Source organism: Mesocricetus auratus, unplaced genomic scaffold, assembly GCF_017639785.1.
Source record: "Mesocricetus auratus isolate SY011 unplaced genomic scaffold, BCM_Maur_2.0 Super-Scaffold_100007, whole genome shotgun sequence".
NCBI lineage: Eukaryota > Metazoa > Chordata > Mammalia > Rodentia > Cricetidae > Mesocricetus > Mesocricetus auratus.
In genome coordinates this window covers 56013495-56025546 of record NW_024429191.1, presented here as the reverse complement: position 1 = coordinate 56025546, position 12052 = coordinate 56013495, and the positions used below count along the sequence as shown (strand labels likewise).

The 12052-nt window shown below is 37.4% G+C and overlaps 1 protein-coding gene across 2 annotated transcripts in view; it reads left to right on the top strand.

Annotated features, from left to right (window-relative positions):
- Positions 1 to 12052, top strand: part of Taok1 (TAO kinase 1) — a 94192-nt gene that overhangs the window by 63558 nt on the left and 18582 nt on the right. For both annotated transcript variants that reach the window (XM_040749192.1, XM_040749191.1), the window contains exons 11-15: positions 2009 to 2176; positions 2575 to 2778; positions 4945 to 5079; positions 8153 to 8389; positions 11173 to 11301. In XM_040749192.1, coding sequence (XP_040605126.1) covers positions 2009 to 2176; positions 2575 to 2778; positions 4945 to 5079; positions 8153 to 8389; positions 11173 to 11301 — 873 coding nt within the window. The remainder of the gene's footprint in view (positions 1 to 2008; positions 2177 to 2574; positions 2779 to 4944; positions 5080 to 8152; positions 8390 to 11172; positions 11302 to 12052) is intronic.

Genomic DNA, 12052 nt, shown 5'->3' with positions numbered 1-12052 from the left:
CTCCTTTCTCACAAAAATTTCATTTACAGTATTATATTTTAAAATATACACTCTAAGCCAGGCGTTGGTGGCGCACGCCTTTAATCCCAGCACTCGGGAGGCAGAGGCAGGCGGATCTCTGTGAGTTCAAGGCCAGCCTGGTCTACAAAGTGAGTTCCAGGACAGCCTCCAAAGCTACAGAGAAACCCTGTCTCAAAAAACAAAACAAAAAAAAAAATATTTTGCCGGCGTTGGTGGCGCACGCCTTTAATCCCAGCACTTGGGAGGCAGAGGCAGGCAGATCTATGTGAGTTCAAGGCCAGCCTGGTCTACAGAGCTAGTTCCAGGACAGCCTCCAAAGCTACATAGGGAAACACACACACACACACACACACACACACACACACACACACACACACACACACACTCTATTATATTTAACTGGCCATTCTCAAAAAAGTGTTTCGTTTGAGTTTTTACCATTTAATTAATACTGGTAATAGTATAATAGTTTTTATTGATTTTTAATGTAGTGTTTTCCTGTATTATTTATTTTGACCCAAGGTCTCATCATGCCTTGACTGGCTTGGAATTCAAAATATAGACCAGGCTGGCCTTGAATTTTCAAAGCTCCTCCTGTCTGCCTCCCCAGTGCAGGGGTTAAAAGTGTGCACCACCACAGTCTGTTTAATATGGTTCTTAAAGCATCTTGTTTTTGAGCAGGATCTCATGTATCCTAGGCTGGCCTTGAACTTTTGCTGTGTAATTGAGAATGATCTCTAAACTGCTGATCTTACATCTCAAGTACTGTGTTCTCTGCTATACGTTGTTTATGGGGAACTAGGATTTAATTAAAGACATTGTGAATCCTAGGTGAATACTACATCCCCATCTCTCTTAAAATATCTTGATTAGGATCTGAAGAAATGGCTCAGTGCTTAAGAGCATTGACTGCTTCTAGAGGACCCTGGAATTGATTCCCAGCACCCACAACTAGAGTACCTCTTCTGTCCTCTGAGAGTACTGTATGCACCTGCTGCACAAGACACATATAGACAAAATACTCATATGCATAAAATAAAAATGAAAAACATTACCAGGCAGTGGTAGTGCTCAGGAGGCAGAGGCAGGTGGTTCTCTGAGCTTGAGGCCAACCTGGTTTGCAGAGTAAGTTTCAGGACAGCCAGAACTATATAGAGAAACCCTGTCTCAGAACAGAATGAATGAATGAATGAATGCGAGAAAGAGAGAAAGAAAGAAAGCATGATGACTAGGAAATAATGAGAACTTGACTGTAACTAGGAGTTATTTCCACAAGATTTATACGAACTATTTTTATATTAGTGTTTCAGAATTTTGAAACAGGTAGATTTTTTTCACTCTAAAGTGTCAGCTAAATTTAACTACAACAAATACACATATGATAATATTATTTATAATCAGAATATATAGAAAAATAGTAAAAAAAATTCTATACTACTTTTGTACTTCTAGGGAGTAAGCTCACCTATGGTCTCATAAATAAAAGCCTGACCAATTGTACATTCACACTAGGAACACATTTTGATAGTCTGAGCATGGCTGTTTATGCCTGTATTTCAGCACTAAGAGGATAACAAGTTCAAAACCAGCATTGACTATCATAGTGAAACTCTGTCTCAAGAAAAAGAAATCCATAATGTCTAGGTTCTGATTATTAATTTACTGTCAGTAAAGTTTCCTACTTAAATCAAGCATAGCTTATAATCAGTCATGGATTTTCTTAGAATTTATATGCCTTGATGATTTCAACTGTATTTTCATTGACCAACTAAATGTATCATGGTGAGAATTTTATTCAAGTGTATTTATGTAGGCACAAGTTGAATGTAGAAATGACTACTTCTAAGTATCAAGTCATAGATGTAATAGAATTAGATAACTATAGATTGTATGAATTGTGTACTATAGGGTAACAACTATAGATTGTGAGAAAGAAATTTGAACTAATTGGGAAAAAAGTAACCTATTTTATTTTCTACCCTTGCAGCACATGTTTGTTCTTCGAGAGCGCCCAGAAACAGTGTTAATAGATCTTATTCAAAGGACAAAGGATGCAGTAAGAGAACTGGACAATCTGCAGTATCGCAAGATGAAGAAACTCCTTTTCCAGGAGGCACATAATGGACCAGCAGTAGAAGCACAGGAAGAAGAAGAGGTATAATTCCCCACAATAACACAAATTTTAGTTAGACTTATTGATTGCATATGCTCCTTGTCCAATCAAGCATACTTTTTTATATCACTGGTCCCAATATACTGTGCTCTTACCATTGATTCTCTGAAATTCTAGTTATAAACAAAGATCTTTAATCTTGTTAATGTAGGGGTCTGGGATTTAGCTCAGTAGGGCCCTAGTTTTGGTCCTGAGCTAAGGGAAAAAAAAAATCTTGCTGTTATATACTTTCTACCCAACCCTTTTATTTATTAATTGGTTTGTTTGTTTTTTATTTACTTACTAAAGAAACCTGTTTGTGTTCATCAGGCCTCTCTTCTTCTTTAATGTATAATTGGGAAAAAATTTAGGTATTTTAATTTAATGCTCTTTTCCTTTAGGAACAAGAGCATGGTGTTGGCCGGACAGGAACAGTGAATAGTGTTGGAAGTAATCAGTCCATTCCCAGTATGTCTATCAGTGCCAGCAGCCAAAGCAGCAGTGTTAACAGTCTTCCAGATGCCTCAGATGACAAGAGTGAGCTAGACATGATGGAGGGAGACCATACAGTGATGTCTAACAGTTCTGTTATCCACTTAAAACCTGTAAGTATTTGCATTTCTCTGGGGTAGGAAAAAAACAAAAGACCTCAACTTTGACCCATCGTTTTCTTCAAGAGATTTTCTTTGAAGTTGAAGAAGTTTGGAATCTGGATGTGGTAGCACATCAGAATCCCAGCACTTAGAAGGACCAGGAATTCAAGGGCTGCTTATAGTAGATGGCAGCTATATAGTAAATTTGAAGCCATCCAGTGCTACATATGATCCTGTGTGCTGCCATTACTCTTAAAAAAGAAGGAAAAAAAAGGAAAAAAAAAACACTTTTGGTGTGCTGGAGAGCTGGCTCAGTGGTTAAGATCATATGTTATATTTTGCCTTTCCAGAGCACTTAGGTTTGATCTCAGCATTCACAACAAGTAGGTGTGTGACAGTTATGTATAATTCCAGTTCCAAGGGTATAATGCCCTATTCTGGACCCTATAAACACCTGCATTCAAAATGTACAGATAATTGTTTGCCTTTAAAAGTCAGGGTTGGGCCGGGTGGTGGCAGGGGTGGCAGCACACGCCTTTAATCCTAGCGCTTGGTAGGCAGAGGCAGGCGGATCTCTGTGAGTTCAAGACCAGCCTGGTCTACAGAGTGAGTTCCAAAAACTACAGAGAAACCCTGTCTCATAAAACCCCCCAAAATTTTTTTAAATAAATAAATTTAGAGGACAAACATCTCCATTCCCACCCCATGCCCAAACAAACAAACTTTAGATCATTTTTGTTCTCCAAAGCAATGACCTGAATTTTTGATCTGTTACCTGAATTTGGATAAAACTGTTATTAAATACAAGATGATAATGAAACTATTGTAGAATAAAAATACAGATACACCACATAACCTTTGATTAGAAAATTTGAAAGTAGCAAGAGTATATATTTGAAATTTATGAATAGTTGCAATTAGAAAATGAGAGAGTTGATTATAAATAATGAACTAGTAACAACTTTTGTAGTAATGACTGTGCAACATAGTGATAGAATGCTTGCCTAGCATACATGTGATCCTGAGTTCAATTCAGAGCAGGCTGGTCAACTTGGATTCGGGTCTCAACACTAGGGAAAAAGACAAGTGTGATAATTCTTGGCAGGAGAACTTAATATAGAAATATTCTGTCAAACCTTTACTCCTAGCACTCTGGAGGCAGAGGCAGGTAAGTTTGAGGCAAGGCTGTTCTAAGAGCAAGTTCTAGGACCACTAGAGCTGTTGCACAAGGAAAATCTTAATTGAAAAGAGGGAGGGGGGGGAAACATGTTCTTAGTTTTTCCATCTTTTAAAGACTGAGTTTTTTTGCATAGCATTGACTGATCTTAAACTCACAGCAGTCCTCCTGGCCCTGCAACTAAGAATGATCTTTTTAGCTTTACAGCTTCTGGTATTATCTAGAAGTTATTAGGCACAATTATTAAAAAGTGGGAACAGATGGGCAGTGGTGGCACACGCCTTTAATTCCAGCACTTGGGAGTCAGAAGCAGGAGGAGGATCTCTGTGAATTCAAGGCCAGCGTGGTCTATAAGAGCTAGTTCCAGGACAACCTCCAAAATAATACAGAGAAACCCTGTCTCGAAAAACCAAAAAAAAAAAAAAAAAAAAAAAAAAAAAGTGGGAACAGATAAGTGGATAAGGAAAATATAGTGTGTGTGTGTGTGTGTGTGTGTGTGTGTGTGTGTGTGTGTGTGTGTGTGTGTGTGTGTATTTAGGATTTTATTGCTGTAAAGAGACACCAAGGCACTTCTTATAAAGGAAAACATCTAATTGGGGCTGGTTTACAGATCAAAAGTTTAGTTCTTTTTTTTTTTTTTTTTTTTTTGTTTGCTTTTGTTTTTGTTTTATGAGACAGGGTTTCTCTATATTGTTTTGGAGGCTGTCGGTCCAGCCCGGCCTCGAACTCACAGAGATCCGCCTGCCTCTGCCTCCCGAGTGCTGGGATTAAAGGCCAGCCTGGTCTACAGAGCAAGTGCCAGGATAGGCTCTAAAACAGAGAAACCCTATCTCGGGGGAGGGAAAAAAAGGGAAAATAACAATAGTATTTCTGGTTTCTCTTTCTGCTTTGTAAAATTGTTTTTATTTGAGATTATTGATTAATATTATCTTTAGTTTTTTAACTGGAAACCTCAAAAAATGTTTCACCTTACAAAATATTTTCTCTGTCTCTTTTTTAAGGAGGAGGAAAATTACAGAGAAGAAGGAGATCCTAGAACAAGAGCATCAGATCCACAGTCTCCACCTCAAGGGTCTCGTCACAAATCACATTATCGTAATAGAGAACACTTTGCAACTATACGAACAGCATCACTAGTATGTATTCACCTGTTTCTTTGTTATGCTGGTAATATGGACTCAAATATATTTAACTTTCTTTATTTCTGTGTTTAGAATTTACACATCCAACATTTAATTTCCCTATTAGAAGAAAGCACTCTAAGAAATATTAAACTAGTGATGTCTTTGAGATATTTGTTCATGTAGTAAATATTTTAGAATACTTAAGAGAATTACAAAATACTAAACAGCCATTCAGATAAATTTGAATATTTTTTGTTTTTTTGAAACAGCATCTTACTTTGTAGATCAGGCTGGACTATAACTCACTGAGGTCCACCTGCCTCTGCCTGATGAATGCTGGAACTAAAGGAGTACATATGCCACCATGCTTGCTTTAAATTAGTTTTGATTAGTGGTATAAAAGAAGCATTTGTGACATAGTTTGATTATTTAAAGTTGTTAGGTTTTAGGCACAGGAGAAGAGAATCAGTGTATTGCCATACAAAATTAACATTTTAGATGTGTTAACACAAACTTAATCCCAGCACCCAGGAGACAGAGGCAGGTAGATCTCTGAGTTCAAAGCAAGCCTGGCCTATACAAAGAATTCCAAGCCAACCAAAGTTACATAATGAGACCCTGCCTCAAAAAGGGAGATGAAAGAAATGCCTAGTGGTGTAGCATATACCATTAATCCCAGCACTTGGGAAGCAGAGACAAGCCGATATCTTTGAGTTCTAGGTTAGCCAGGGCTACACAGAGAAACCCTGTCTTGACCCCCCAGTCCCCCAAAAAAGATCAGGAAAGGTAAGAAGTAACAATAAGGAAAAGATACATGGTTAGGGTAGCCAAGAAAGAGGGAACTGTTTGAAAATGTAGTTGATTGCATTAATATGCCCTAAATATTTTATTCATTTCCCAAAAAAACAAAGAATATGAATTATTTTATATTACTAATATATTATGAGACATTTAAAACCCTATTCTGGCCATGCTTGCAGATCTTCACTGCTAAGCTTGTCTACTTCTCTGAGTTCTAACGTCTTTGGATACTGGATACTGACCACAGTCATAAGCATGCTTGCCTTGATAGTCTTACTCTTCCTCTGAAGATCCCCACTGTTAAAAAATATCAAAAATTGTCAAAGATTTTGAAAGTAGCTAACTGTGGTTCATGCCTTTAATCCTGGCATTCAGCAAGTAGGTCTTGAGAGTTTAAGACCAGCATAGTCTACAAAGCTAGTTCAAGGAGGGAGGGGGAGAGTAGTGCAGGAGTGTGTACTGACCTTGCAGAAGACTCAAGTTTAGTTCCCAGCACTTTGTCAGGCAGCTCACAACTGACTAACGCTTGATCACACCTCTGGTCTCTTTGAACACCTACACTAGCATACACATTCCCCCTCCCCACACACATAATTTTAAAGAGTTAAAATAGGGATTGGAAAGATGACAGAACACCCCTTCTGGCCTTTTGGAGCACTGAATCATTGGCACACACATATATGCAGGCAGAACACTCACTCATAAACTAGGGTATTTTTGATTAAAATGAATCTTGAAAAATAAAGGATTCTAAAACAATAGATCATACAGAAAGTTTTGCTTTGCTTTGCAGTTGTAGATTTTATATTTACCTCGGATGATTTTTTGGGTTTCTTTGTGTTTTTGAAGCAGCCTCTATCATTGGAACTTGGAGTTTGTCAATTTGACCAGACTGGGGGGCTAAGAAATTTCAAGATCCACCTACCTTTGCTGCCTTAGCACTCAGATTATACGAATACACCACCATGGATTCTGGAATTTAGTTTCTCTTGCTTATTCAGCATCCCTTTTTCTATAATTTTTTAAAATGTGAAATGGTGATAAAGAGAGTCAGGTTAATTTTTTTTCTACATTGAGAACCACTTGTTTTTATAGTTTGTTAAAAACCACATTTCTTGAAGCTGCAGAGATAGATGGCTCAATATTTAAGAGGACCACGATTCAATTCCCAGCAACCACTTGACAGCTTACAACTATCATTCAAGTTCCATCTTGTGCATTTTTCCCTGTTTTGTTTTTTGTTGTTCATTACTTTTTTGGGATGGTGATTCAGTCTTTTGCCTGGGCTAGACTAAACTCTTTAGTATAAGTGATCTTCCACTTCAGATTTTTTCCAAGTATTTGAGGCTTTCAGCGTATACCTTTCTCTACAGGTGTTTCTAATTTAGTTAGTCCCCTCTCTCCCTCCCTCCCTCCTTTCTTTATCTTTTTTTTTTCAGTTATTTGAGACAGTTTCTCTCTGTAGTCCTGGCTATACTGGAACTCTCCAGGCTGGCCTCTAAGTGCTGAGGTCATAGGTGTGTGCCACCATATTCTCCTTGTTGTTTTGTTTTGGGTTTTTGTTGTGGTGGTGGTTGTTTTAAGACAGATTTTCTGTGTGTAGCCCTGGCTGTCGTGGAACTCTCCATAGACCAGACTGTCCTCGTACTCAAAGATCCACCTACCCCTGCCTCCCAAGTGCTGGGATTAAAGGCATGTGCCAGTAATCCCGATTTATTTTGTTTCTTGATCTGCTTGTTTAGCCTTATACTAGTTCTGTCCTGTCTTGACTAGTATAATGCTCATTTTCCTGTATTATTTTCCTAATCTAGATACTGTATGGTTTCATATAAGTTTTAGAATCAACTATGCTTTTCTTTCTTTTTTCTGGTTTCGGGTCCCCTGGAGATGAAGAGTTGTGAGCTGCCATGTGGGGTGCTGGGAATTGATCTTAGGTTCTTCTGGAAGAGCTGCCAGCGCCCTTAACCACTATCTTTTTTAAAAAATCTAAAAATTTAATTGTGAACTATAATGGAATTTTTTAAGTTAAATACCTCCTTAAGTAATAGTAATGTTCTAAATGCTTTATCATTATTATTTGTTTAGTAGAGTCAGGGGCTTGGCTTGGCCTTAGACTCATTATGTATAGTAGTACTACCAGTCTAGGCTTGAGCTCTTGTCGATTCCTTTTCTCTGCCAAACAAATGCTAGGATTACAGGCCTGTGTTACCATGCCCAGCTTTCTAAATGCTTGTGAAAGAAAAATGTTTTGCTTTCTTGTCTTTTTTTCTGAATTTGTGTCTAGGTTACAAGACAGATGCAAGAGCACGAGCAGGATTCTGAACTTAGAGAACAGATGTCTGGTTACAAGAGGATGAGGCGGCAGCATCAAAAGCAGCTGATGACTCTAGAAAATAAACTAAAGTCAGAGATGGATGAACACCGTCTCAGATTAGACAAAGATCTTGAAACTCAGCGTAACAATTTTGCTGCAGAAATGGAGAAACTTATCAAGAAACACCAAGCTGCTATGGAAAAAGAGGTGATTAATATTATTAATTTCTCTTAGACTGTGTCCATCTCTGAATTATCTAGATTTGCATTTTTATGTTTAAAGTGTCTGCCCCTGGGAACTAAATAAATTGATCCAGGAAAGAGAAGCATTTATGTTTGTTTGTTTGGTTGGTTTGGTTTTTCGAGACAGGGTTTCTCTGTGTAATTTTGGAGCCTGTCTTGGCACTTGTTGTACAGACCAGGCTGGTCTCAAACTCACATAGATCCACCTGCCTTCTGCCTTCCAAGTGCTGGGACTAAAGGTGCGCATCACCACTTCCTGGTAGCATTTACAGGTTTTTGTTTTTGTTTTTTTAAAGCTTTCTGTTTAAAAAACAAAACTGGCTATGATTTTTCTCTTACTAGTTTTGTTCATGAATCTGTACATTGTGAACCTGAAAATTGGATGTATTTTAATTTCAAGTAGTAGTTCTGGGAGCTGGTGGTCATAGAATCATTCTCTGATACTTGAATGTCATCATCTCATAATGGATCATTCATGTAATCTAGAGTTTTATTATCCTGAGGTTTCTAAAGTTGTGATTTTTTTGTTTGTTTGTTTTGTTTTAGAAGTCTTACTCAAACTTATGTAACAGAATGAAAAAGAAATGGCTCAGGGGGTAAAGTACTTGCACTTAAAAGCCTGAGGACCAGAGCATAGCAGCCTGCCTATAAACCCAGCACAAGAGAATTACCAGAGCAGGATGGCTAGCCAGACTATCCAAAATGATGAGTCCACATACACACACAGACACACACACAGACACACACACAGACACACACACAGACACACAGACACACACACACACACACACACACACACACACACACACACACACCCTATGTACCTCAATGAATGTTTGAGATAAGAAATAGAGAATTTCAGATTAGCCCATTAGCCCATTCTATTCATACTATTTATAAATCAGTATCTATATATGGTGTCAGGTACAATTTTTAATATTCTTGTTACGTGAAATCTTCTGTGATGTTTTGTTGTCAATTTCACTTTATTAGTCACACTTACAAAGTAGAATATAAGCTTAATCATTTCATACAACTTAATCAAAGAGCCCCTCATGCCTGCCACATGTCTCACAGCTGTCCTTAACTTCAGCTTCAGGGGAATCAACACCCTTTTCTGACCTGCTTGAGTACCCACACGTGCCTGACATATACACATATACATATTTTTTAAGGACTATATCACCTTCCCTGCATTGAAAATTATCACATCTACTGTATTCTCCGCCCTATCCAAAAAAAGAATATTGGGAAATTTACACCATATGTTAAAAGTATAAGCAAAACTTGATTTTAATATAGCTTTATGAAACAATATACAGGTATTTAGAGTCCTGTTAGGGGATCAGAAAATGTATATAACTTTGAGAAGCAGTAGGTACTAACATAATATAGGAAAGAAACTTATTAAATAACATTTGCATTATGATTAAAAATTGGTTCAGGCCTAGCAGTGGTGGTGCATACCTTTGATTCCTGCATTCTGGAGGCAGAGGCAGGTGGGTCTCTGTGTAAGACTGGTTTACAAAGTGAGTTCCAGGACAACCAGGGATATACAGAGAAACCCTGTCTCAAAATTAAATAAATAAACACAAATAAATAAATGAGTAAATAAATAAATGGCTAGATATGGTAGTGTATGCCCTTAATCTCAGTTCTTGGGAGGTGGAGGCAGTGGATCTCTGACTTTGAAGCTAGCTAGTCTAGCCAGTGCCACACAGTAAGACCCTACCTTTAAATAAATAAGTAAGTAAGTAAGTAAAATTGATGAGGCCAGGCTTAGAAGCTGAAGGAAAGCTAGTTGGAGCTATACACATGGCAAGTTTACAAGTAACTTGAGTCACACATTAAGAGTCAGTATTTTGAGAAAAGGGTCTGGAAGTAAAGTTCAGTGACTGTAGTAGGGTGCTTCCCTAGTGTGTGCAAAGTTCATGATTTTATCCTAGCACTGTAAGAACAACAACAGAAGTTTAAAAATGTACATCCTAGACGTTGCAGCAAAATGTTACAGCCAGTTTACCTGAATCGATGAGCTCTTTGTTCAGTGAGGATCTCAGAAAATATGGAAAATACCCATAATCAACCTCTGCCCTCCATTTGTGCGTACTCACATGTGTATATTCAAAACAGCACACACTCCACCCAAGTTATATATGACACGTATGCAATGTTTAACATTCAATTTTATGAGTTACAGGTAAGGATCTAATTTAAAGATGAATATATCATTGTTTAACATATAAATTAACTCAGTTATAAAAGCTTGGTTTATAGGACTAGAGAGATGGCTCAGTAGTTAAGAACACATACTCCAGGAATCCTAAGTTCAATTTCCAACATCCACATCAGGTGGTTCACAACACCTGTAATCCCAGGACCAGGGGGAGCTGATTCCTCTTGCCTCGGCAGGCACCTCACAGACATATACACATATAATTAAAAATATTTTTTTAATTATTAGTTTATGTTTGAAGATAAATATGTATTTGGTTTTAATAAAGGGAACATGTGAGTTTTTTCCTTTGTTTTGTTTGTTTTGGATTTTCTGGGTTTGGTTTTGGCTTTTGGTCTTTTAAGACAGGGTTTCTCTAACAACAGCCCTGGCTGGTCTCGAATTCATTCTCTATAGACCAGGTGTTTTTGATGCTTCTTTGTCGTCATCTACTACTACTACCATGACTAAGTATCCTGGGTAATGGATGCTTTAAATTTATCTATTTAACTAATTTGATTTTTTTTTCTGCATAGGCTAAAGTAATGGCCAATGAGGAGAAAAAATTCCAGCAACACATTCAGGCCCAACAGAAGAAAGAACTGAATAGCTTTTTGGAGTCCCAAAAAAGAGAATATAAACTTCGAAAAGAGCAGCTTAAGGAGGTACTTCTTTTTACAAAAATTCCTTGTGTTTTTCTGTTATTAGTTGTGTTTAATTGTTCTCTACTCAGAAGTAAACATAAGGATTTATTTGTGGCCACAAGGTCTATATCTATTGACATGAAGGCATTGATTATTATCTGCAATTTACTTAAGTTTTCTAGTTGAATAGGAACTAAATAGAATCATTTCATGATCTAGATTGGTGTGATATACCTGTACCTACCTACTGAGGAGCCTGAGGCAAAATCTACCAGTATTAATTAGCATGTTAGGTTTATCTCCTTGAGTAATATGATTAGTTGTTTGTTATTTCATTAAAGAAAATGCCAGAATCTTGAAAAACAAAGGGGTTAAAATTATGCTTAAATGTTTTATCTTTAATTCCAATAAATTTTTTTTTCTTGAATTGCTGCTGTTTCTTCTTGGAAAGTTTTGGAAAGTTTTGCCTACTAACCAGTCATTCTGTGCTTTAAAGCCAGGAAACATGAAAATGAAGCTGTGCAAAACTAAAGCTATTCGTGTAAAATGATATATTACCTAACTTTTTCAGGTCTACTGAGCTCTTATTAGAAAGAAAACACAAAGTAGCTTCTAGCATTGTCAGGGCCCTACATTAAGTTCCTTCACTGTGAAGAGTAAATAAGTAAATTTACCATAGCTACTCATGGAGATATGTGCCTACATAATTCTACCACCAAGGAGGCTAAAGCAGGAGGATTGTAAATGCAAGACCATCACAGGCTACATAGTA